The sequence below is a fragment of the Oncorhynchus masou genome, unplaced genomic scaffold (genome assembly GCF_036934945.1).
Source record: "Oncorhynchus masou masou isolate Uvic2021 unplaced genomic scaffold, UVic_Omas_1.1 unplaced_scaffold_905, whole genome shotgun sequence".
NCBI lineage: Eukaryota > Metazoa > Chordata > Actinopteri > Salmoniformes > Salmonidae > Oncorhynchus > Oncorhynchus masou.
This window is the reverse complement of record NW_027015524.1, coordinates 242,155-269,612: the sequence shown is the minus strand read 5'-3', so window position 1 is coordinate 269,612 and position 27,458 is coordinate 242,155. Positions and strand designations below refer to the sequence as shown.

Sequence of the window (27,458 nt, the reverse complement as noted above, 5' to 3'; positions counted from 1 at the left end):
ACTGTTGTTTCTATGGAAATCGTCCTCATCATAATAGACTAGAACAGAACAGAGTGTTTACAGTTGTTTCTATGGAAATCGTCCTCATCATAATAGACTACAAGAACAGAGCGTTTACTGTTGTTTCTATGGAATTCGTCCTCATCATAATAGACGAGAACAGAACAGAGCGTTTACTGTTGTTTCTATGGAAATCGTCCTCATCATAATAGACTAGAACAGAACAGAGAGTTTACTGTTGTTTCTATGGAAATCGTCCTCATCATAATAGGGACGGATCCAATTGTTACAATAAAAAGCGCTCACATCAGGTGTTTATGATGGAAGGACAGGAGCAACATCATATTCACATAGAGATTGGGAGTGCTCACACAAGTGCTCATTTCATTGCTCCTCGCTTTATTAGACGACATGTTTAAAAGAAAAGACATCATTTATACATTTGCTTGTGATGAATAAATGACTTGTTGGTGATGTATAACAGGAGTCAATTGGAAATGCTGTCTTATATTAGGTTTATGTGTTGTTTATTTGATGTTTGTTTTATTTATTTGTTGTTTTATGTTTGTTGTTTATTTTATGTTTATTTGTCATTTATTTTATGTATAAAAAAATCTATTTTATCTCTTCAAGGTTGTTGATTGCATTCTTCCTCCACTGACTTCTCTTGCCTTCAGTAAAAATGGTAAGGAAACAGCTGGGTCATGTGCTCTCCATGCTTAACATCTAAGTACATAGATAGGCAGTCTGGAACGTGCCCATTCTGCAATGTTCCCTATCTAGCATGGCACACAGCAAGGCCCTTGGTCTAAGGTTAACCACATTTGCATGTGCTTGGTATTGTAGTAAATGTTTTGATTTGTATGTAAGGTAACTATCAGCTCTCTCACTGCAGAGGGTCTGCGTGGATCAATAATGCTGTGTGTGTGTGTGTGTGTGTGTTACATGCTCTGTTTTGTGTTGTAGTGGAGTGGCGTATCGTCAGCTTGCGTGTTCTGTCAGAGATCACACTGCTGCTGCTGAGCCAAGAGGCCATGGAAGAGGGAGAGAGGAGAGAGAGAGAGTGCAACTCTTCAACTGGCAGACTATTGACTCTCATTACAGAAGCCCTTCTTCCACAGTGAGTATGCTCTCTCCTGCATCTCTTTATCTCTCTCTCCTCTACCCTCTCTATCACTCTGCTCTTCTCTACATTTTCCCTCTCTCCTCCCCCCTCTTATCTCCCCTACCCTCTCTCCCTGCTCTCTCTCTCCACTCTCCCCTATCCTCTCCCCTCTCTCTTATCTCCGCTACACTTTCTTTCATCTCTCCTCACCCCCCCCTCTCTCTGCTCTCCTGAACCCTCTCTCTCCGCTCTCTCTCTCTCTGCTCTCCTTTACCCCTCTCTCTCTGCTCTCCTCTCCTCTACTCTCTCTCTCTCTGCTCTCCTCTCCTCTACCATCTCTCTCTCTCTGCTCTCCTCTCTTCTACCCTCTCTCTCTACTCTCCTCTACCTCTACTCTCCTCTACCCCTCTACTCTCCTCTACCCTCTCTCCTCTCTCTCTCTACTCTCCTCTACCCTCTCTCCTCTCTCTCTCTACTCTCCTCTACCCTCTCTCCTCTCTCTCTGCTCTCCTTTACCCCTCTCTCTCTCTGCTCTCCCTCTCCTCTACCCTCTCTCTCTACTCCCCTCTACCTTCTCTCCCCTCTCTCTCTCTACTCTCCTCTACCCTCTCACCTCTCTCTCTCTACTCTCCTCTACCCTCTCACCTCTCTCTCTCTACTCTCCTCTACCCTCTCTCCTCTCTCTCTCTACTCTCCTCTACCCTCTCTCTCTACTCCTCTACCTTCTCTCCTCTCTCTACTCCCCTCTACCTTCTCTCCTCTCCTCTCTCTCTCTACTCTCCTCTACCCTCTCTCCTCTCTCTCTACTCTCCTCTACCCTCTCTCTCTACTCCTCTACCTTCTCTCCTCTCTCTACTCTCCTCTACCCTCTCTCCTCTCTCTCTCTACTCTCCTCTACCCTCTCTCTCTACTCCTCTACCTTCTCTTCTCTCTACTCTCCTCTACCCTCTCCCTTTGTGCCTACCCTCTAACTCCCTTCAGCTGCTTCTGCAGACTTCTTAACTTTAGTTTATTTAAAAGTTCTGATGACATGGATTAATTAATGACCAGAAACTGAGAGCCAGTCCAGCTTCACTGTTCATCTGGGCCTGGGTGTGTGGAGTGGAGTCAAAGTAGTAAACCTTCTTGTTTTGTTAACTTTATTTTGCCAGTTCCCTAGTGTAGAAATAAACATTTCAAATAAACATTTTAGATTTATTGAATTTATTTATGTTTTTTTCATTAGTAATTTAGATTTATTGAATTCAATATTTAAGCCAGTCCCCATATGTGGTGGTCAGTGCTCTGCAGAGTATTTCTCGATAGTTAGTAAAAACATCTATACACCGATCAACAAGCTGTTGAACTAACTAGACCGTAAACCTATCTGTAGGGGACTACCCTAATAGCTATCCATATAAAGTGTGACTGATGTCTCTCCTATGTTGTACAGGTATGAATCTCTCCTGTTGGAGCCAGACCCAATCCCAGTCTACGCTCTCAAGCTGCTGGTGGCCCTCACAGAACACAGCAGCCCCGTCAACAGGTAAAACCTTCTAAACCAGCCTCCTGAGTGGCGCAGCGGTCTAAGTCACTGCTTCGCAGTGCTTGAGGTGTTATTACAGACCCGGGTTCGATCCCAGGCTGTGTCACAGCCGACTGTGACCGGAAGACCCATGAGGCGGCGCACTATTGGCCCAGCGTCGTCCGGGTTAAGGGAAGGGTTTGGCCGGCCCGGGATTTCATTGTCGCATTGCGTTCTAGCGACTCCTTGTGGCAGGCTGGGAGCCTGGGAGCCTGAAAGCTGACTTTGAGCACCAGCTGGACGGTGTTTCCTCCGACTGGCTTCCGGGTTAAGCGAGCAGTGTGTCAAGAAGCAGTGCGGCTTGGCAGGTCGTGTTTCGGAGAACGCACGGCTCTCTAGGGGAGTTGCAGAGATGGGAGAAGACTGGAACTACCAATTGGATATCACGATATTGGGGAGAACAAGGGGTAAAATAAAATAAATAACTTCTAAACCAGGGATCATCAACTAGATTCAGCCGTGGGACGTTTTGTTTCTGGAGGATGGTCTGGAGGATGGTCTGGAGGATGGTCTGGAGGATGGTCTGGAGGATGGTCTGGAGGATGGTCTGGAGGATGGTCTGGAGGATGGTCTGGAGGATGGTCGGGGGTCCGGAACATAATTACTATTCATTTTTAGACTGCAAACTGACCGCAAGAAGCCCAAACAGATATAATATTAAACTAAACATAATCATTTCTAACCCTGTTTACATTTGTATATAATCATGTCTCTCTACTATGTGTGGGAATACTTGGGAACTGATTTCAAAATGAAAATGACTTGGAGCTGATTTCCTGGTGATTTCCTGGTGTCTTTTATGTCCAACCATGGAAAATATATATATATTTTGTGCCTCAGAACATTTTAGTTGCCAAATAAAAGCATTCGGCCCGCGGGTTGCCAGCTGGGGAACCCTGTTCTAAACCATCTCTCGATAGACAGACTAGGACTCTAACCAACACAATGTCATCTTGAAGAAAACCAAAGAGTCTAACCAACACAATGTCATCTTGATGAAAACCAGAGAGTCAAACCAACACAGTGTCATCTTGATGAGAACCAGAGAGTCTATCCAACACAATGTCATCTTGATGAGAACCAGAGAGTCTATCCAACACAATGTCATCTTGATGAGAACCAGAGAGTCTATCCAACACAATGTCATCTTGATGAAAACCAGAGAGTCTAACCAACACAATGTCATCTTGATGAAAACCAGAGAGTCTAACCAACACAATGTCAAAATGATTAAATGATTGAGAAGCTGCTTTATTCCGCATTTGTTATTGTCTACCCAGAGTTTATCGAGGTGAGTTGCGATGGGGTTGCTATGGCATCTGTTATTGTCTACCTAGAGTTTATGGAGGTGAGTTGCGATGGAGTTGCTATGGCATCTGTTATTGTCTACCCAGAGTTTATGGAGGTGAGTTGCGATGGAGTTGCTATGGCATCTGTTATTGTCTACCCAGAGTTTATGGAGGTGAGTTGCGATGGGGTTGCTATGGCATCTGTTGTTATCTCCCCAGAGTTTATGGAGGTGAGTTGCGATGGAGTTGCTATAGCATCTGTTATTGTCTACCCAGAGTTTATGGAGGTGAGTTGCGATGGAGTTGCTATGGCATCTGTTATTGTCTACACAGAGTTTATGGAGGTGAGTTGCGATGGAGTTGCTATGGCATCTGTTGTTATCTCCCAGAGTTTATGGAGGTGAGTTGCGATGGGGTTGCTATGGCATCTGTTATTGTCTCCCCAGAGTTTATGGAGGTGAGTTGCGATGGAGTTGCTATGGCATCTGTTATTGTCTCCCCAGAGTTTATGGAGGTGAGTTGCGATGGGGTTGCTATGGCATCTGTTATTGTCTACCTAGAGTTTATGGAGGTGAGTTGCGATGGGGTTGCTATGGCATCTGTTATTGTCTACCCAGAGTTTATGGAGGTGAGTTGCGATGGGGTTGCTATGGCATCTGTTATTATCTCCCCAGAGTTTATGGAGGTGAGTTGCGATGGGGTTAATATGGCATCTGTTATTGTCTACCCAGAGTTTATGGAGGTGAGTTGCGATGGGGTTGCTATGGCATCTGTTATTATCTCCCCAGAGTTTATGGAGGTGAGTTGCGATGGGGTTGCTATGGCATCTGTTATTGTCTACCTAGAGTTTATGGAGGTGAGTTGCTATGGCATCTGTTATTATCTACCCAGAGTTTATGGAGGTGAGTTGCGATGGGGTTGCTATGGCATCTGTTATTATCTACCCAGTTTATGGAGGTGAGTTGCGGTGGAGTTGCTATGGCATCTGTTATTGTCTACCCAGAGTTTATGGAGGTGAGTTGCAATGGGGTTGCTATGGCATCTGTTATTGTCTACCCAGAGTTTATGGAGGTGAGTTGCGATGGGGTTGCTATGGCATCTGTTATTGTCTACCCAGAGTTTATGGAGGTGAGTTGCGATGGGGTTGCTATGGCATCTGTTATTGTCTACCCAGAGTTTATGGAGGTGAGTTGCGATGGAGTTGCTATGGCATCTGTTATTGTCTCCCCAGAGTTTATGGAGGTGAGTTGCGATGGAGTTGCTATGGCATCTGTTATTGTCTACCCAGAGTTTATGGAGGTGAGTTGCGATGGGGTTGCTATGGCATCTGTTATTGTCTCCCCAGAGTTTATGGAGGTGAGTTGCGATGGAGTTGCTATGGCATCTGTTATTGTCTACCCAGAGTTTATGGAGGTGAGTTGCGATGGGGTTGCTATGGCATCTGTTATTATCTACCCAGAGTTTATGGAGGTGAGTTGCGATGGAGTTTCTATGGCATCTGTTATTGTCTACCCAGAGTTTATGGAGGTGAGTTGCGATGGGGTTGCTATGGCATCTGTTATTGTCTACCCAGAGTTTATGGAGGTGAGTTGCGATGGAGTTGCTATGGCATCTGTTATTGTCTACCTAGAGTTTATGGAGGTGAGTTGCGATGGAGTTGCTATGGCATCTGTTATTGTCTACCCAGAGTTTATGGAGGTGAGTTGCGATGGAGTTGCTATGGCATCTGTTATTGTCTACCCAGAGTTTATGGAGGTGAGTTGCGATGGGGTTGCTATGGCATCTGTTATTATCTCCCCAGAGTTTATGGAGGTGAGTTGCGATGGGGTTGCTATGGCATCTGTTGTTATCTCCCCAGAGTTTATGGAGGTGAGTTGCGATGGGGTTGCTATGGCATCTGTTGTTATCTACCCAGAGTTTATGGAGGTGAGTTACGATGGGGTTGCTATGGCATCTGTTATTATCTCCCCAGAGTTTATGGAGGTGAGTTGCGATGGGGTTGCTATGGCATCTGTTATTGTCTCCCCAGAGTTTATGGAGGTGAGTTGCGATGGGGTTGCTATGGCATCTGTTGTACACAACACAACCTGAAGAGACAACACAGCATCTAGATTAACACTTGCATTTTTTTTCTGGTGTTGAATATTAAGTTAAGAAATTATCTCTGGGGTTTAAGAAATTATCAAATAAAAAAAGTTAATTGATCTCTCTCTTCTGTCTTTCTCTTTCTGTCTCTCTCCTCTGTCTCTCTCTCTCTCTCTCAATTCAATTTAAGGGGCCGTATTTGCATGGGAATCATATGTTTACATTGCCAAAGCAATTGAAATAGATAATAAACAAAAGTGAAATAAACAATAAAAAACCTTACAAACATTACACTCACAAAAGTTCCAACAGAATAAAGCCATTTCAAATGTAATTATGTCTATATACAGTGTTGTAATGATGTGCAAATAGTTAAAGTACAAAAGGGGAAATAAATAAACATAAATATGGGTTGTATTTACAATGGTGTTTGTTCTTCACTGGTTGGCCTTTTCTTGTGGCAACAGGTCACACATCTTGCTGTTGTGATGGCACACTGTGGTACATTAAGTTGGTAAAAAGTCTCTCTCTCCTTCCCTCCCTTGAAGCTGTAAACCATAAGCTGGTTTTGGACACATCAGATCATTCATGTTATTATTACTACCAGAGAAAACAAAATCACTAAGTCAATAATTGTATTATTTATCAGCAGCCTAATACATAGTTGAATATGCTTGACCTTTTCGCAGCATCAGCATGTTGAGGGATGTTCCAGAGTTGTGGCCTCATGTAGGGAGCAGTGTGGAGCTCAGGCCCAACACTGCACTGTTTCCCTAATAACACACTGTAGATCCCCTCCTCCCTCTGTCGCTGCCTGCCTGCAGGGCACAAACTCACAGTGCATGGCACATCTAGAAGTCAGCTCACACCATGTTTCCTTGGCTTGCCAGGGCCGCCCCCCTCCTCCGTTCAGTTATCTGAATCATAGGGGAAAGTAGAGCAAACTTAAACTAATTTTAGAGAAATACTCACATAGAGACATTATTTAATTGCAGAAGTTGATGCATAAACACACAGACACGAGGCATTGGCTTGTCCTTATTGAAAGAAAGCTACACTGGTAATGTGATGTTAAAGATATTCTCAGAGGTAGGACTTCCCTGATATGCTGCAGCAGTAACACACACACGCAAACACGGTCGTACGCAAGGTCACACACACGCGCACACTCACACAGACTGGGCTGAAGGAGAGGGAACCGTTCCCTGGGAAAGGAAAGTCATCGATTGATTGATGATTGGGTGTGTCCAACTAGGACCAGCCTACAGGAGAGGTGTGATGTCACCGCCATGTCGCTGCTGTTCAGGGGAGAACAGTGGAGCTGATAGAAGGAGAAGAGGAGAACAGAACAGGGGGGTTAACAGCTCCCGGGGGAGTTTTAAAGGAGTCTTTCACCAGCTGGTGGCAACACACACCTCAGCAGTATGTCTGTCATCCTGCTCAATGGCTTTCAGATCACACTGGTCCTGGAGCACAAAGAGGAAGACGTAATGTCACTTTTCAAAAGGAAATCTGAGAATGTCCTTAACCAACCCGTCCACTCCCACCCTCTTTGAAGGCTTTGTCTGGATCTCAAATTGAACTCTATTCCCTATATAGGGCACTATGTTAGAACAGGACCCATAGGGCTCTAGTCAAAAGTAGTGCTCTATGTAGGGAATAGGGTGACATTTGGGATGTACAGTATGTTGTAGGTTGCTATAGCTAGCTAGCTGCTGCAGTTGTATGAGATTCCTGCATAGTGTTTAGTATTAACCATGGATATTCCAGTGTTCATCATAGAGCCAGACTGTCCTCTAACCTAATGGCAGGCAGCAGGCAGGCAGACAGGCCTTTGTGTGCTTGGGATTAGTAAGGAATATTGATCTGTTATAGAGGAAAGGTCAGACTAAGCCTAAGTTAGGGACTGCGCTGCTTAGCAGAGGTGGGAACGTGATGTTACTGAACGATGCAGAAGAAGTCGTTAGAATGAATACGATTTCACTCTGCTGTATAATAAACTGTGAACACCACCACTGCACCATAGTAAGACGATAGCAGTCTGTATACTAAGTAAGGTATTATATGGGCTTACCAATGAATAAAGCCATGCAGGATGTTGAAATAGTTGAAGAGCAGTAGATGCCAGGCTGGTCTGGTGACGGTAGTATACTGTATCTTAAGCATGTTGCCATTGTCTCCCTGATAGTTCCTCTAGCCCTCTCATCTGGGTGATCCTCATGAAACAAGGGTACTCTGTTCCCTACATAGTGCACTACTATGGACCAGGGGCATTTGGGAGCCGCTGTCTGTGATGAATTGAGAGCTGGTTTCTCTGGGTTTCTGTGCTGCCTGCCTGGTCGTTGAGAAGGTGATGATGGACACCAGCTGGGTGCGCTTACATAGTTTTATCTCCGATCTCCAACACATCCCAGACTGACTGCCATTTTTGTCAAGGCTCTGAACACAAGCCAGCCCCCACACCTCCCTCTGTCTATCTATCTGGCACTGAGAGAGCCAACTGAACTATTCAAATTGATGTCAGCAATCTGCTACACACTCCTGTTGGTTGTATTTCCCTTGTCTGAGACGAGCTATTACATTTACAATGAGAAATTAAATTGCATTTACCACTGCTTGATAAAGTCCTAAAAAAGTGCAGGGCTCTCTCCTTGATGGGTTCTGGCTTAAATTAGATTGCAAATTGGGACTTTAACAGGGCTTCATACAAGTATGTCTTTCCCCTCATTATCAGGTTTGATACAGAGTTCAAACTTTCCAATTATCTGAACCTTTGGCCGTTGTTGCCTTTGTGTGGGCTCAGTCAGTCTGCCTAGCTGTGCCCGCTTTAGCAAGTGAAGCAAAACCAGTTCTATCTGCGGGAACGCTTTTACACCCTGATTAGCAGGAATTTGAAAAATGCTTTTATCCCAGCGGAAGCCAGCCTCACAGCTACAGGAAGCCGGGATGCTACCGCTAATAAAACCCTGATCCTTTCTAATGAGCAGGTTAACGGAGGTTACACGCTGACTACATCAAGGCTACGCTCATTGTGGTATTATTATTTGATTTGACTGGAGTCGTGCTGATATCGTGCTATTGGTCAACGCGGTACCGTTGCCTGGTAGTCTGTGCATACACAATGAGTGATTGGTCAGTGGGATGAACAGGCATGGGTGTTGTTTTGAATGTGTCGCAAATGGCAGCCTATCGTGCAATACTTTGGACCAGAGGCCTATGAGCCCTGTTCAAACGTAGTGCACTCTGAAAGGCACAGGGTGCCATTTTGGTCACAGCCATTGTGTTAGATCCCCAGGTGTCTTCTCCTCTCTCCTTTCCTCTCCTCTGTCTGCCACCTGTGCTGCCTGCATGGAGACCTCTGCTCCTCTCTGCTGATTGGAGTGGACAGCAGAGTTGAGTGCGGTCAGAGGAATAGAGCAAAACCTCATCCCTGACTGTGTGTTGGTGGGTCTGTTCGTCTGTGCTTTCGTGTGTTTTTGTGTGTGCGTTCATGTGTGTAATCAGCTCTGACAGCTGGTGTGTGTAAATGAGGAATGGGAGTGTTACCTCGTACTATCAGTGTCACTGGCCGGTCTGAAGAGCTGACTGGGCTTGAGCTGTGTTGGTTTGACATGGCTCAGTGGCAGGCAGCAGCTCTGTTCATTCAGCCTCAGCTTCTCCCTCTGACAGGCAGCAGAGATGACCTGCAGGACTGTCTGTGTCACACTCTCTGACAGTCAGGGGAGCCATGTGTAGCAAAGTGGATGGGAACAGTGCACAGTAAAGGATAGAGGCTGCCTCACAATGTTTCCAGAGTGAGGTTGGAAGATGTTTTACTGGCACTAATGTCCACTATTACTGTACACTCCACATTTCAGACTTTAAATGATTACATCACTATATCCAGTGCCTTCAGATAGTATTCATACCTCTTGACTTCTCCCACATTTTGTGTTACAGCCGGAATTAAAAATGCAAATCACAATACCCCATAATTACAAAGTGCAAAGCCAGAATTTGTTCTAAACAGACTTGCCTACTTAAATAAAGGTTCAAAATCTAAAATCTATATAAACATGTTTTTAGACATTTTAGCAAATTTATGGCAAATGAAGTACAGATATCTAATAAGTATTCACACCCCTGAGTCAATACTGTGTAGAAGCACCTTTGGTGGCAATTACAGTTTAATTCTTCGTGGCAGATTTTCTCAAGCTCTGTTAAGTTAGATGGGGAGTTGCGGTGACCAGCAATCTTCAAGTCTTTCCACAGATTTTCAATGGAATTCAAATCTGTGCTTTGGCTGGGCCACTCAAGGACTTTCACATTATAGTTCTGGCTGTATGCTTGAGCTGTATGGCTGTATGCTTGAGGTCCTGTTGGAACGTACATCTTCGCACCCAGTCTAAGGTCTTTTGCACTCTGAAGTGGGTTCTCATCAAGGATTTGCCTGTATTTTGTTCCCTCTGTCCTTACCAGTCTCTCAGTCCCTGCCGCTGAAAAGCATCCTCATAGCATGATGCTGCCACCATGCTACACGGTAGGGATGGTGTGAGACGGGTGATGAACTGTGCATGATTTTCTCCATACATATCGCTTTGCATTCAGGCAAAAGAGTTACATTTTTGTCTCCTCAGACCATAGAATATTTTGTCTTATGAGTCATGTGCCCTTTTGCAGACTCCAGGTGTGCTGTCATGTGCCTTTTTCTTAGGAGTGGCTTCTGTTTGGCCACTCTCCCATAATGCCCAGATTCTGGCAGGTTCTCCCGTCTCAGGCAAGGAACTCTGTTTTTCTGGTCATTGGGTTCTTGGTCACCTCCCTGATCAAGGTCCTTCTTGCCCTGTTGTTTGGTTGGACGGCCAGCTCTAGGCAGGGTCTGCGTAGTTCCAACTTTTTTCCCATCTCCCAATGATGGAGACCACTGTGTTCTTGGAGACTTAACACTCTAGAACTTGTTTCATACCCTTCCAGATATATGCCTCATCACAATTCTCTCTCGGAGAGGTACGGACAGTTCCTTGGTATAGTTTCTGCACTGTCAACTGTAGGACCTTGTATAGACAGGTGTGTTTCTTTCTAAATCATGGCCAAACAATAGAATTGGCCACAGGTGGACTCAAATCAAGTTGTAGTGGCATCTCAAGGATGATCAAAGGAAAGTGGATGCACCTGAGCTCAGTTTGGAGTGTCATAGCAAAGGGGTGTGAATAGTTATGTAAATGAGATATTTCTGTATTTCATTTACAATACCATTCGTCTGTACATTTCAAAAAACATGTTTTCACTTTGTCATTACAGGATATTGTGTAGATGGGTGAGAAAAATATATATATTTAAAGGAATAATCCGCCCCCAGAAATAAAATCCTGATACTCCTGTCAATTTGGTGAAAGCCTATGTTCTATCGCTGGGTAAGAGAACAGATGTCCCCGTGATTTAACTATCTGGTCCGTCTTTGAAAATCAGGAAATCGTGTAGGAATGCGTCTTAACGACATCATTCTCGTCATAGGGGTTACCACACTATCAGATTTTATAACGCTTTTAAAACAATGACCTCTCTCCAGATCGGCAAATCAGCCAATAGAACACATACATACATCTATATCCTCATGACAAAGTAGAGATTTTGCTTAGATGTACCCAATCTAAACAGTGTCGCAAATTATTCAACTTCAAGAACCATGTTGCAATGCCCCCTGTGTGTCTGTGGGAAGCAGAGATATTACAGAAAGGAGGAGATAGGAATCCCACGGGGCAATTAACGGCTTTCGTCTGGTGGAAGAGAAGCAGACAAATGCAGCGTGGTGGTTATTCATGTTCCTTAATAAATGAACTCGACATGAAATAACTAAACAAAAAAATAAATGTGTGAAAACCTACACAGCCTATCTGGTGACAATAAACACAGAGACAGGAACAATCACCCACGACACACTCAAAGAATATAGCTGCCTAAATATGGTTCCCAATCAGAGACAACGATAAACACCTGACAGAACCCCCCCCTAAGGTGCGGACTCCCGGAAGCTCAGGCAGGTAGTTGGATCCGGCAGATCCTGGCTGGCTGGCGGTTCTGGCAGATCCTGGCTGACTGGCGGATCTGGAAGAGTCTGGCTGACTGGCGGATCTGGAAGAGTCTGGCTGACTGGCGGATCTGGAAGAGTCTGGCTGACTGGCGGATCTGGAAGAGTCTGGCTGACTGGCGGATCTGGAAGAGTCTGGCTGACTGGCGGATCCTGGCAGACTGACGGATCTGGCTGCTCTATGCTGACTGGCAGCTCTGGCTGCTCCATGCAGACTGACAGCTCTGGCGGCTTCTTGCAGACTGGCAGCTCTGGCAGCTCCTTGCAGACTTGCAGCTCCTTGCAGACTGGCAGCTCCTTGCAGACTGACAGCTCCTTGCAGACTGACAGCTCTGGCTGCTCCATGCAGACTGGCAGCTCTGGCTGCTCCATGCAGACTGACAGCTCTGGCTGCTCCATGCAGAATGGCAGCTCTGGCTGCTCCATGCAGACTGACAGTTCTGGCTGCTCCATGCAGGCTGGCAGTTCTGGCTGCGCTAAACAGGCAGGAGACTCCAGCAGCGCTGTAGAGGAGGAAGGCTCTGGCAGCGCCGAACAGGCGGGAGATTCCGGCAGCGCAGGGGAGGAGGAAGGCTCGGGCAGCGCTGAACAGGCGGGAGACTCCGGCAGCGCAGGAGAGGAGGAAGGCTCCGGCAGCGCTGGAGAGGCGAGGCGCACTGTAGGCCTGATGCGTGGTGCTGGCACAGGTGGTACTGGGCCGAGGACACGCACAGGAAGCCTGGTGCGGGGAGCTGCCACCGGAGGGCTGGTGCGTGGAGGTGGTACTGGGTAGACCGGACCGTGCAGGCGCACTGGAGCTCTTGAGCACCGAGCCTGCCCAACCTTACCCGGTTGAATACTCCCGGTCGCTCTGCCAGTGCGGCGAGGTGGAATAGCCCGCACTGGGCTATGTAGGCGAACCGGGGACACCGTGCGCAAGGCTGGTGCCATGTAAGCCGGCCCAAGGAGACGCACTGGGGACCAGATGCGTAGAGCCAGCTTCATGGCATTTGGCTCGACGCTCAATTTCGCCCGGCCGATACGCGGAGCTGGAATATACCGCACCCTGGAGACATCGTGCGCACCACAGCATAACACGGTGCCTGCCCGGTCTCTCTAGCCCCCCGGTAACCACAGGAAGTTGGCGTAGGTCTCCTACCTAGCGTCGCCATACTCCCTGTGAGCCTACCCCCCAATAATTTTTTGGGGCTGACTCCCGGGCTTCCATCCGCGTCGCCGTGCTGCCTCCTCATACCAGTGCCTCTCAGCTTTCCCCGCCTCCAGTTCTTCTTTGGGGCGGCGATATTCTCCAGGCTGAGCCCAGGGTCCTTCTCCGTCCAATTCGTCCTCCCATGTCCATTCCTCTCTTTGTTGCTCCTGCTGTTGAAGTTGCCTGTTACCACGCCGCTTGGTCCTGTTGTGGTGGGTGATTCTGTAACGGCTTTCGTCTGGTGGAAGAGAAGCGGACCAAAATGCAGCGTGGTGGTTATTCATGTTCTTTAATAAATGAACTCGACATGAAATAACTAAACAAAACAATAAATGTGTGAAAATCTATACAGCCTATCTGGTGACAATAAACACAGAGACAGGAACAATCACCCACGACACACTCAAAGAATATGGCTGCCTAAATATGGTTCCCAATCAGAGACAACGATAAACACCTGCCTCTGATTGAGAACCATTCCAGACAGCCATAGACTTTGCTAGATACCCCCACTAAGCCACAAACCCAATACCTAACAAAAACCCCAAGACAAAACACACCACAATAAACCCATGTCACACCCTGGCCTGGCCAACTAAATGCAGACAAATACAATATATTTCGACCAGGGCATGACAGCAATGAATGGCGAAACGCCCCAACCAACTGACTGTCGACCCATCTGCATTCACGTTGTCATGCTGCGGCACGCGGAGGCTAAACTAAACGTCACGCAATCCCTTCTCAAAGTCCGAGTATGAGCTGTACGATATTAAAGAGAACAAGTGAATTATCTCACATCTTGGAAAAGATTTGCAATGTTGTACTTCTTGAAATTCATGCTAATGTTCGGTGTTTGAGCAAGCGCCCAATTGACTCCCATTCACTTCTTGAAGGAGAGCTGTTCTTGTCCCAGAATCGCCCAGAATGCACCGCAAGGCCCATTGGCAACAAATACAATAGGTGTTAATTCGATTCTAATGGCTCTCGCTCTGGGCAGAGATGAAATGCAAGTTGAACTCGGTGAGAGTGCAGTTTGTTTAGCCGATTTTACAGCTAGCTCGCTACTTCACATGCTGATATTGATGTTGGTATTGTTGTGCGTAGCTATATTTTACAGCTAGCTAGCTACTTCACATGCTGATATTGATGTTGTTATTGTTGTGCGTAGCTATGTTTTACAGCTAGCTAGCTACTTCACATGCTGATATTGATGTTGGTATTGTTGTGCGTAGCTATGTTTTCTAGCTAGCTTGCTAACTGGCCAGCCAGCCCACAGAGAGAGCATTGCATGGAGGGTTTTGTAGTAGACTTGAGCTACAACAGATTTCCAAAAACAATTTTCACATGTTTCTACCAACCTTGTTATATTGACCAAATTATTATACAAATTATTATAAAAATATTCAATTATGAGTGTTATTTAACACTATTTAACACTTAATCATATGAATTAGTGGTTTGGGCTGGATTATCCCTTTAATCCATGTTGAATTCAGGCTGTAACACAACAACATGTGGAATAAGTCACGGGGTATGAATACCTTCTGAAGGCACTCTGTGTACCTAATCTTAAAGCGAGAATCCTTCATTGAAACAATAACAAAGCGGTCACCAGCCTCTGTTTTGGGAAAAGGCTTAGGGATGGTCCTGGAGAAATATAACCAGAGAGAGAGAGAGATTAGTAGTAGAAAAGTGCTATTTAATATAAACATCCAAATCCCTCCCAGGCAGCTGCTGGAGGATCTGTGGTAGCAGACCGACTGTTAAATGTCATCCACACATTGTGCCATTATTAAGGAAGCGTGACAGGTTGAATCAGAGCTGTACTCAGGCACACTCTCAACTTCATCAGATTGTAAATAAGATCAGAAGGTTGTCTGCAGCCGTGGAGAATGTGGGCAGAGCGTATCTTATTATTTTGCCCTCCAGCCTAGCTGGGCAAATGCCACTTCATCCACGCAATCTGCGTCTACCTGAAAATGAGATTTTTTTCCCCCCTAACGTTAAGGACAGTCTAGATTCTGTATGGCACAGACATGTATTGAAGTTGAGAAATGAGTTGTACTGTACATGCATACTGTGTGATGCATTAGTTGTCATTAGCCCAAAACTTGTGTAGGATCGTGTTTAGAGAGCCATGGCTTTGACCCAGATAGTATCCACTGCTGTTGACATGGTTTCAGTTCAGTTATTCCTCCTCTATAACAAGTCTTCAACAGGCCTGTATCAGTATTACTGGCTGCCTTGACAGGAACGGATTTCGGTAGTTCAGTTTCTCTTAACGTGACAGTGATGCAGGGTGCTATGGATTTAGAATGATGTGGAACTGGGAATGCTAACCATGCAGGCTGGGGGTGAGACACTACCACCCTACAGATGGACCTGATTTGTCTCCAGAAATATCCCTCTGTTTCTCAGATTTAATGGCTGAAAGCTATGTGAGTCATCACGACACAGGGAAAGACTTTTCCTTGGCTGGGCCCTCGATGTAGCCTAAGTTGAGCTATAATTTAATGTCACTTCGCACACAGGATGCCTTCAGTTCAATGTAGATGCGTCCCAATTGGCACCCTATCTCCTATATAGTGCTATATAGGGTGTAATTTGGGATGCAAGCTCGGCAATCTGTGAGGCTTGGAGAAGAAGCCTGGCTATTTACACTCCTCTGTCACCCCGTCAGGGAGATAAAGCTTGGCCATTCATCAGTTCTGGTTACACCTCTGTCTAGTCTACTCTATGGGGGTAAAGTGGAATTACGATCCAGGCCCTCTGCTCACCTTTAACTCTCCATATTTGTTCCTGTTTTGTTTTATGGGCACAATTTAATGTTAATGACGTGTCATCACTCAGGTTCACACGGAGATCGATGGGAGAGGGTTGTTTCTGAACTACAATAATGGAGGAGGTCAGGGAAGAGTGAGGGGAGAGTGGAGGGAGAGGAGGGAGAGAGGGAAGAGTGGAGGGAGAGAGGGAAGAGTGGAGGGAGAGAGGGAAGAGTGGAGGGAGAGAGGGAAGGGTGGAGGGAGAGAGGGAAGAGTGGAGGGAGAGAGGGAAGGGTGGAGGGAGAGAGGGAAGAGTGGAGGGAGAGAGGGAAGGGTGGAGGGAGAGAGGGAAGGGTGGAGGGAGAGAGGGAAGGGTGGAGGGGGAGAGGGAAGGGTGGAGGGGGAGAGGGAAGGGTGGAGGGGGAGAGGGAAGGGTGGAGGGAGAGAGGGAAGGGTGGAGGGAGAGAGGGAAGGGTGGAGGGGGAGAGGGAAGGGTGGAGGGGGAGAGGGAAGGGTGGGGAGAGGAGAGGGTGGAGGGAGGGAGAGAGGAGGGTGGGGGGAGGGAGGGAGGGAGAGAGGAGGGTGGATGGAGAGAGGAAAGAGTGGAGGGGAAGAGTGGAGGGTGGAAGGAGAGAGGGAAGAGTGGAAGGAGAGAGGGGAGAGAGGGGAGAGTGGAAGGGGAGAGTGGAGGGTGAGAGGGGAGAGTGGAAGAGAGAGGGAAGAGTGGAAGAGAGAGGGAAGAGTGGAAGGAGAGATGGGAGAGTGGAAGGAGAGAGGGGAGAGTGGAAGGAGAGATGGGAGAGTGGAGGGAGAGTGGAAGGAGAGATGGGAGAGTGGAAGGAGAGATGGGAGAGTGGAAGGAGAGAGGGGAGAGTGGAAGGAGAGAGGGGAGAGTGGAGGGTGAGAGGGGAGAGTGGAAGAGAGAGGGAAGAGGAGGTGAAAGGGAAGGTGGTGCAGATAAGTGGAGATATGGTTGGGGGGACAGTTTGTATCTCATAAGTATGTCTGTTATATAGTACACTGCATATATACATGTGTAGGATCTTAATTTGATCACTCTTTTGTTACAGAAATGTTCCTGCACCACAGGACATGCAGATGAGCTTTGGGATTTCCATACATTCACTGAAAGTCCACACTAACACACGGTTATATTAACAGAATTGCACTTTTCATGTAGCCTAATAACCTAACCACCAATCAAGCAACATTGTAGATTAAACATTAAAATCCTGTTGCTGAAATATTATTTTGCTGTGACAATTCAGGTCAAATTAAAATCCTACATCTCTAGGCAAACTAATGTAGGCCCCTACAACAAACTTGATATTGTGTAGTTAGTATGAAAGCAGATTGGACATCAACTAGGACTGGTCAATTTTTGTGTTGTCATCTGTATTTCATGTTTCAGTTTTCTCCTTTCTCAGTATGTTCAGGTTGCCTGCTGACTTCTATGTGACTTTCAACCTCAAGAGGATGTCTCTCTGGTTAATCACAGGCTTGTGTTGTCCCTCTGCACTTTATTGGGAGATTTACTCCTAGCGGCAGTGTGTGTTTACTCTTATCTGGTGTTCTGCACAATGGCTTAGCTGCCTCACATAAGCTACACTACTTTAGAAACATTTGATGGAATTCTCTTTGGAGGACTGAGGACACCATATATGGAAAACTGGGAAATAAATGTTTCCCAGCCATGCAATACATCATTGTTATGTAAAAAGTCCCTCTAATACGTTTTCTATGGGTGACCTCTAGTCTTGTTTAAATGTGTCTAGCCTGCCTGCCACAATGTTTTCTTCCTTTGAGCACCTCTATACACAAGCTGTAATTGGTTGTGAATCAAAAGGCTTAATCAATAAGGGAGCTGTGGAGAGTCATTTTCAATAAAGATGTACATTACTCCTGGGTGCCGAGGTGTCAGAAGGCTCCTTTCTCCCCGCAGAAGATTAGTCAGAGGTCCTTTTCTCACATGACTGATCTTAGAGCCGAGGCACGCTGCGATGCCTTCACACAAACACACTGAAATACTCCCATACGTTCAGTAGGCCTCAGATTCAGAGGCAATGCATGGACCCTAATGAAGATGAAACGTCTCTCTGTGCTATGAAGGTACCTAAACCTGCCTCTGTGTTTCTCTCACTCTCTTTCTCTCTCTTTGTCTCTCTCTCTTCTCCCCCTCTCCATCTTTCTATCTCTCGCTTTCTCCCTCTCCTCTCTCTCTCTCTCCCTCCTCCACAGCCTGGTCAGAGACAGCAGGATCCTACCTGTTGTCTTTCAAGTCATGGCGGTAAGTTAAGAGCCCCACTTAAAATGCTGCTTTTTTTTCTTAATACTAAAATCTTATGTTCCAGGAAACTGCTTTGGTGTGCGGTTTTATTTATCACTTGTGTTTCCTGCCCGACTTTTCATTTCCAGTCTCAAGAAAAAAGCTATCTCCTAAAATATAAGTGGTTTGTCAAATTCCCACCTCCACTCGACTCTGAGTCTGTGCCTCTCTCCGTCTCTCAGACGGCCCGAGGTGGAAACTAGTGGAAAGGAATGTTAAGATGAAAGCCATATTACAAGCCACCTTGCTCCCCCCCCACCTCGCTTTTTTATTCTCTGTCATGAAAATATATGAGTCCCATTGGGTGGAGAAGACTTTGGGCTATTGGAACATAATTCAAAGGCTGTTATGTGGGGGAATTCTGCTGGGCCAGACATTTTAGCTCGTAAAAACGCCTCCCATCCACCCCACCCCCATCCCACCGCCTGCCTACTTCTCTCTCTCTGTCATTTCAGGCCGAGCCCGTTTTGCACCAGCAGCGCTCGTTTGCCAGGGTTCTTTATTGATTTATTATGCAAATGAGTGTGCTGTGCGGTGGTGACCCATCACAGTACATTGTGTAATTGAGTGACGGAGGGAGCGGAACAGCCTTTTGAGGGGCTGTGCTTAATGGAGTGAGAATATGAAGTGGTCGTCGTCCCCCAGCTCCTACAACAGGTTACATATTCATCAGACCAGAACGCTAATTTCAGTAAACAGCCAATTCCCCCTTGACCTCAATCCGCCAGTAACTGCTCTGCACTCTTTAATGAACTTATCGCTTGGGTGACTTCTCAGACAAGTTGCCACTGCATGTAAGAACACTTTGAGAAACATCACACAGACAGAATCAGTTAGCTGTTAGGTTGATTGTCCTTACGTGTTGTGTTGCTTTCCACGGGTCTCTTCTTCTATGTTTTGGAGGTGTAGTTGTGTTGCTTTCCACGGGTCTCTTCTTCTATGTTTTGGAGGTGTAGTTGTGTTGCTTTTCACGGGTCTCTTCTTCTATGTTTTGGAGGTGTAGTTGTGTTGCTTTCCACGGGTCTCTTCTTCTATGTTTTGGAGGTGTAGTTGTGTTGCTTTTCACGGGTCTCTTCTTCTATGTTTTGGAGATATTGCTGTGTTGCTTTCCACGGGTCTATTCTTCTATGTTTTGTAGGTATAGGCCAGGCCTAACCATGATAGTACCAACTAGGACGTATGTAGACATTATCACATGCATTACATTTAGAGGACCTAATGTTCTGAATTAGTGATTCAACGAATAGGTTCTGGAATGCGTTAGAAAAGCCTCCCTCCACACAGTTTAACACCATACAATGCAGTGTTACATACGCAGCCATACAGGAAGGAGAGCCATTTAATGTGCATTACCAGCCGATCAGTGTCATGCAGGTCAACCACTTAAACACTGCTCTATCCAATATAGACTCAGTCTGGACTCTATCACACACTAATCCTGCTCTCCTCTCCACCGTTTGAGGGTTCACCATTCATATAGTGCCTAGTTGTTACACCTACAGGACATACACTATGGCCAGTCCATTACAGGCTTTACAGATACATAGTGACAGGATTAAATCAGCTCTTCTCACTCTCACTTCACTGTAGTCACCATGTGTGTGTAGTGAGTGTACCAAATGGAACCCTATTCCCTATATGGTGCACTACTTTTGACCTATGGGCCCTGGTCAAAAGTAGTGCACTACATATGGAATAGGGTTCACTTTTGGGACGTATACCATACCTTTTAACTTTACTCTGAACCGCAATGGCTTGCCTTCTCCAATCCAACGGAAGCTGATATGCGGGTTTGGTCGGGATCGTATCAAATTGCTTTTTCGCGACACAGTTAGTGCAGACTGCAGTAGTAATAGCTGTCCACTTATTTACTTTTACGGCCAGCTCAGCAGTTTCACGGACTGGCATTGATTCGGGCCAGAGACGGCATGAAAGTGGTCTGCGGACGGAGCTGTAATGCACCTCACTAATGAGTGTGGCGAGGAAGACAGTGGTGATTGACAGTGGCATTGATTGAGTTTGGTCCAACATCAGCAGACTGATCCTTAAGCAAGTGTTTAGGGAGCTTGACTCTGGTTACAACAAGAGCCCCAAGTAACAATGCTAGGCTCTAGCCCTCCTTTCCTGCTGTCCTGAATCTAATGTCTGGAGACTGAAGCTCACGTCTAGTTTGTTGTGGCTGCTGCAATGCATCATCTTTTACTGGTGATCATGATTGATTGTGTTAAGGAGAATGCTTGAGACTTGAGACCCCTCAAATGTCCCTATTTTAACAGCTTTGTTTTAAAGGTTAATGTTGGCATAGAAGTTAATGAACAAAGATGGTCGGTGGAGTGGACCCCCTCCCTGTTGCAGGATGGCTTTATCTCTGCCTTCCCCTGATTGTAGTGCCTCTGCCCCATATTCAATTTGATGTCATCTGACAGTGTAAATCTAATTGGAAGAAAATCCATTTTGCCTGTGTCTGGGGGGAGGGTAGGTAGGAATGTACAGTCGGTGGACTCTGTATGAGTTTGTGAGCTCTAAGAGAGAAACGAGAATCTAATACAATCAAAGGTTTATACAGCGAGCTCTGATTGCAACATTGCTGGTATTAGGAGAATAGTTGCGCTCCCCTCTGCCATTCTCATTAACAACAGCAGATAAGAAAAGTCTGCATTGCGACAAATATTGATCTGGAGACCAAATTACAGCTTGAAAGAAAGTCAAATAGCAGACATAAACACTGCCTTTTGTTGTACTACAAAGCTACTTTTCAGACCTTGTTTTACACTGTAGGACACACTGAAGATGAAGAATCCTTTTTAATCCATTGTCCTTGCAGTCAACAGATTCATCGACTGCTTATCCCCTCACAAAGACACACACACACACACACACACACACACACACACACACACACACACACACACACACACACACACACACACACACACACACACACACACACACACACACACACACACAGGATTGAAGTTAGTTCAGAAGATGCTGCCAAGCAGCTACATAGGAGTTGGAGGTTCTGGGATTGGGCCTGTGATAGTGAGGCTCCAGTCTAGTTCCATGTAAACCAACACAGAGAGACATACGTTGAGTTGAGAACTGATGTGATTGTTGGTTCAGACCGTGAGGCCAGAGGCAGCCAATGGTATGTTTGGGATTGTGATGATGAGATCTGAAGTTAGCATTATAGATGATGAGAGATCAAGTCAAGCTGCAGGCAGACAGCACAATTCCATTACACATCTGATAAGATACAGAAATGAGGACATGCTTTTTCGGGAGGCGATAAAAAGTCGTTTTTCTTTCCGTCCTTATTTTTTCAGAATGTTTCTATCTCCTGCTTTTGGATTCAACTCTGTCATCTGTCAGAAAGGACGTAGCCACACAGCCATATACGTTTCTCCTCCATGTGTCTCCCTATTCATCCTTATCAAATCAAACCAGTCTTTGTGTTAAACAAAGTGTTTATAGGAAATAGTGAGTCAATCAGTTGAGCCCATCAGGGTTTAGGTCTAGGCCCACACATGCATCTCTTCATTAAGGGCTGTTGATACCTGCATGACCCCTGCTCTTCTCAAGTGGCCCAGCAGAGAAATCAGGTGGAAAAGCGATGGTTCTGGGCCTTGAGATTCCATGGCTAATTTATCCAGGAGACTGAGGAGAATCCCTGAGCTACTGGCCCAACTCTGTGCTTCTCTCTCTGCTTCTCTCTGCCTTCCTGTCAGCCTGTAAACTGTGGAAGCCCCTTGAACAAAAATCGTCTGGGCCCTAATTATGGCTGCATTGATTTTCTCTGTGTGTGTGTGTGTGTGTGTGTGTGTGTGTGTGTGTGTGTGTGTGTTCACTCTGGCCTAGATCCCAGACATCCTAGCTCAGGCCTTCATTGCCTACCTACTTATTATGTTCATAATCCAACCCTGCTCACCAGATAATTACACAACCTTCACCAAGGCTCACCCCCTGCACCCTGCTCATCAGATAATTACACAACCTTCACCAAGGCTCATCCCCTGCACCCTGCTCAGCAGATAATTACACAACCTTCACCAAGGCTCATCCCCTGCACCCTGCTCAGCAGATAATTACACAACCTTCACCAAGGCTCACCCCCTGCACCCTGCTCATCAGATAATTACACAACCTTCACCAAGGCTCATCCCCTGCACCCTGCTCAGCAGATAATTACACAACCTTCACCAAGGCTCATCCCCTGCACCCTGCTCATCAGATAATTACACAACCTTCACCAAGGCTCATCCCCTGCACCCTGCTCAGCAGATAATTACACAACCTTCACCAAGGGTCATCCTCCCCCACATCCCAAAGTAACCTCCACCTCCCCCATCTCCCTCCTCCCTCTCCCCAAGCTGCCCCATCCCCCTCCTCCCTCTCCTCAAGCTGCCCCATCCCCTTCCTCCCTCTCCCCAAGCTGCCCCATCCCCCTCCTCCCTCTCCCCAAGCTGCCCCATCCCCCTCCTCCCTCTCCTCAAGCTGCCCCATCTCCCTCTTCCCTCTCCTCAAGCTGCCCCATCTCCCTCCTCCCTCTCCTCAAGCTGCCCCATCTCCCTCCTCCCTCTCCCCAAGCTCTCCCATCTCCCTCCTCCTTCTCCTCAAGCTCCCCCATCTCCCTCCTCCTTCTCCTCAAGCTCCCCCATCTCCCTCCTCCCTCTCCCCAAGCTCCCCCATCTCCCCATCTCCCTCTCCCCAAGCTCCCCCATCTCCCCCATCTCCCTCTCCCAAAGCTCCCCCATCTCCCTCCTCCCTCTCCTCAAGCTGCCCCATCCCCCTCCTCCCTCTCCTCAAGCTGCCCCATCCCCCTCCTCCCTCTCCTCAAGCTGCCCCATCCCCCTCCTCCCTCTCCTCAAGCTGCCCCATCTCCCTCCTCCCTCTCCTCAAGCTGCCCCATCTCCCTCCTCCCTCTCCTCAAGCTGCCCCATCTCCCTCCTCCCTCTCCTCAAGCTGCCCCATCTCCCTCCTCCTTCTCCCCAAGCTCCCTCCTCCCTCTCCCCAAGCTCCCCCATCTCCCCATCTCCCTCTCCCCAAGCTCCCCCATCTCCCTCCTCCCTCTCCCCAAGCTCCCCCATCTCCCCATCTCCCTCTCCCAAAGCTCCCCCATCTCCCTCCTCCCTCTCCCCAAGCTCCCCCATCTCCCTCTCCCCAAGCTCCCCCATCTCACTCCTCCCTCTCCCCAAGCTCCCCCATCTCCCTCCTCCCTCTCCCCAAGCTCCCCTGCTCCTCTGCTGTCCTTCATCTAGCCCTCAGCCAGGTCCTGAAGTTGCTTCCCCTCTCAAAAGTTAAGATGCTAATGACTATTCTTCATTAAAGCTCAGCTATTTCTTCAGTCATCATCAGATGTAGGCCCTCAAGATGGCACACACAGGTGTATCTAGACCCTGTGAAAGGTATAATGTAAGCAGCAGATGATAATGTAGTCAATACAAATGCAGAATGTTAGCTACTGTATGCTTCAGTTTTCAGAATAAGACGTACTGTGGGTGCGGGGGACAGTAGTTGTGAAAACAAGAGTACTGCAGAAGCATTGCTAAGGCAGATTTGCTCAAATCCATCCCTAAGGCTCTCAATATTTGAGGATTGCCCTGAAAGACTGTGTGCTTCCATGGGTTTTTGCCCTTCCTTTCCCTCGCCCCCTATTCATTTCTCCTGTGTCTTTATTCCATGTTGTGTTCTCCCCAGGAGCACCAGGACAATATCCTGGGTGGAACCATGCAGAAGGCCATGGCTCTCCTCAGCAACCTGACTGGACAGAAAGACGTGGATCTACAACCCTTCTACCAACAAGGTACGGTGCACTGCCTCACACAAATGAATGCATTGTACCGTATCTAGGCCTAACAGTTTCCACCCCATTTACAAAGAACACCGTGCACAAGTCCCATTTGGTTCCGTGTGACTTAGTTGGTAGAACATGGCGCTTGCAACGCCAGGTTTGTGGGTTCAATTCCCATGGGGATCAGTATGAAAATGTTTGCACTCTGGATAAGAGCATCTACTAAATGACTCACTACTGTAAGTCTCTCTGGATAAGAACATCTACTAAATGACTCACTACTGTAAGTCTCTCTGGATAAGAGCATCTACTAAATGACTCACTACTGTAAGTCTCTCTGGATAAGAACATCTACTAAATGACTCACTACTGTAAGTCTCTCTGGATAAGAGCATCTACTAAATGACTCACTACTGTAAGTCTCTCTGGATAAGAACATCTACTAAATGACTCACTACTGTAAGTCTCTCTGGATAAGAACATCTACTAAATGACTCACTACTGTAAGTCTCTCTGGATAAGAACATCTACTAAATGACTCACTACTGTAAGTCTCTCTGGATAAGAACATCTACTAAATGACTCACTACTGTAAGTCTCTCTGGATAAGAACATCTACTAAATGACTCACTACTGTAAGTCTCTCTGGATAAGAACATCTACTAAATGACTCACTACTGTAAGTCTCTCTGGATAAGAGCATCTACTAAATGACTCACTACTGTAAGTCTCTCTGGATAAGAACATCTACTAAATGACTCACTACTGTAAGTCTCTCTGGATAAGAACATCTACTAAATGACTCACTACTGTAAGTCTCTCTGGATAAGAGCATCTACTAAATGACTTCAATGTAAAGTGAGGACTCAGACCTTCAGCCGCTCTATCAGAAAGGTGACATAAACTGACATAAACATAAAAAGGTGACATGACTGACATAAACACATGTCTTTGATGGGTTAATGCAGCACTGTGTGTAATACAACACCCAACAGTTCCTCCATCATTGACAAAGACAATCATACACAGGTACAAAACAACCTGTGTTGATTCCTCTCCTGTGTTTTCAGTTACTGGAGTGTGTTTGCTTGCCAGTAACGCCACCCCTTTACCTTCGGCTCAGATCGCTTATTGCATTGGGATCCTGTGGTGCTTTAAGCCGTGTGTGTGTGTGTGTGTGTGTGTGTGTGTGTGTGTGTGTGTGTGTGTGTTGTGTGTTGTGTGTGTGTGTTGTGTGTGTGTGTGTTGTGTTTGTGGTGTGTGTGTGTTGTGTTTGTGGTGTGTGTGTGTTTCGTTTGTGGTGTGTGTGTGTTTCGTGTTAGCGTAGCAGGCAGGCTTTTGGTCTCCCAGCAGCAGCTGAGGAAGGAAGAATGAAAGCCTCTCCTCTTCTTCCTCCACTCTATCCATCAGCAGGCTGGGCTGTGTGTCCTGTTGTGGTACTCCTATCAGTTCATCTCCTCCCTGTCTGTCCACAGACGGCCCGCACCCACCCGTCTGCCTCTCTCTCTTTTTTCTCGCTCTACACTCAGCACACATCTGACACAATCAGCCCAGCTGCCGAGCAGCCATTTGTCTACTCCTTTACCCGCTCGGCTCTCCTGCCTTGGCATGTTTTCCTTCTCTGCCATCGCTTGTCAATGCCCAGCTGGCTGCCCGCTGCAAAAACCAGGCGCTCCATAACACTCAATTATTGAATAATACATTCATTTTGCTATGGCTGTACTGTGTTGACAGTTCTCATTAGCTAGTCGGCACAGTTAGCCCGTTAGCGCCACACGGTATCTCTCTCCCACCGCCGAGCGGCATGGAGCTGAGAGAGCCTGTCCTGTCAACCCTGTCGTGGTTCTGCATGAGCTCGGGGGAGTCATAGATTCACAGCCAGGCTTCACATTCAACATGCACCTCCTAGCAGAAGGCAGGGGCACCTTGCAGATAGCAGGGCTAATGAAATGCTCCTCCTAGGAGAAGGCAGGGGCACCTTGCAGATAGCAGGACTAATGAAATGCTCCTCCTAGGAGAAGGCAGGGGCACCTTGCAGATAGCAGGACTAATGAAATGCTCCTCCTAGGAGAAGGCAGGGGCACCTTGCAGATAGCAGGACTAATGAAATGCTCCTCCTTGGAGAAGGCAGGGGCACCTTGCAGATAGCAGGACTAATGAAATGCTCCTCCTAGGAGAAGGCAGGGGCACCTTGCAGATAGCAGGACTAATGAAATGCTCCTCCTAGGAGAAGGCAGGGGCACCTTGCAGATAGCAGGACTAATGAAATGCTCCTCCTAGGAGAAGGCAGGGGCACCTTGCAGATAGCAGGACTAATGAAATGCTCCTCCTTGGAGAAGGCAGGGGCACCTTGCAGATAGCAGGACTAATGAAATGCTCCTCCTAGGAGAAGGCAGGGGCACCTTGCAGATAGCAGGACTAATGAAATGCTCCTCCTAGGAGAAGGCAGGGGCACCTTGCAGATAGCAGGACTAATGAAATGCTCCTCCTTGGAGAAGGCAGGGGCACCTTGCAGATAGCAGGACTAATGAAATGCTCCTCCTAGGAGAAGGCAGGGGCACCTTGCAGATAGCAGGACTAATGAAATGCTCCTCCTAGGAGAAGGCAGGGGCACCTTGCAGATAGCAGGACTAATGAAATGCTCCTCCCAAGAGAAGGCAGGGGCACCTTGCAGATAGCAGGACTAATGAAATGCTCCTCCTAGGAGAAGGCAGGGGCACCTTGCAGATAGCAGGACTAATGAAATGCTCCTCCTAGGAGAAGGCAGGGGCACCTTGCAGATAGCAGGACTAATGAAATGCTCCTCCCAAGAGAAGGCAGGGGCACCTTGCAGATAGCAGGACTAATGAAATGCTCCTCCTAGGAGAAGGCAGGGGCACCTTGCAGATAGCAGGACTAATGAAATGCTCCTCCTAGGAGAAGGCAGGGGCACCTTGCAGATAGCAGGACTAATGAAATGCTCCTCCTAGGAGAAGGCAGGGGCACCTTGCAGATAGCAGGACTAATGAAATGCTCCTCCTAGGAGAAGGCAGGGGCACCTTGCAGATAGCAGGACTAATGAAATGCTCCTCCTAGGAGAAGGCAGGGGCACCTTGCAGATAGCAGGACTAATGAAATGCTCCTCCTAGGAGAAGGCAGGGGCACCTTGCAGATAGCAGGACTAATGAAATGCTCCTCCTAGGAGAAGGCAGGGGCACCTTGCAGATAGCAGGACTAATGAAATGCTCCTCCTAGGAGAAGGCAGGGGCACCTTGCAGATAGCAGGACTAATGAAATG

At 47.0% G+C, this 27,458-nt stretch overlaps 1 protein-coding gene across 1 annotated transcript in view; it reads left to right on the top strand.

Annotated features, from left to right (window-relative positions):
* The window catches only part of LOC135538093 (serine/threonine-protein kinase ULK4-like), a gene marked incomplete at its 3' end in the record, with an annotated part of 248,859 nt that overhangs the window by 15,925 nt on the left and 205,476 nt on the right, over positions 1-27,458 (top strand). Inside the window, exons 5-9 of the mRNA XM_064964078.1 lie at positions 634-685; positions 967-1,120; positions 2,538-2,630; positions 18,303-18,351; positions 24,088-24,193. Coding sequence (XP_064820150.1) covers positions 634-685; positions 967-1,120; positions 2,538-2,630; positions 18,303-18,351; positions 24,088-24,193 — 454 coding nt within the window. The remainder of the gene's footprint in view (positions 1-633; positions 686-966; positions 1,121-2,537; positions 2,631-18,302; positions 18,352-24,087; positions 24,194-27,458) is intronic.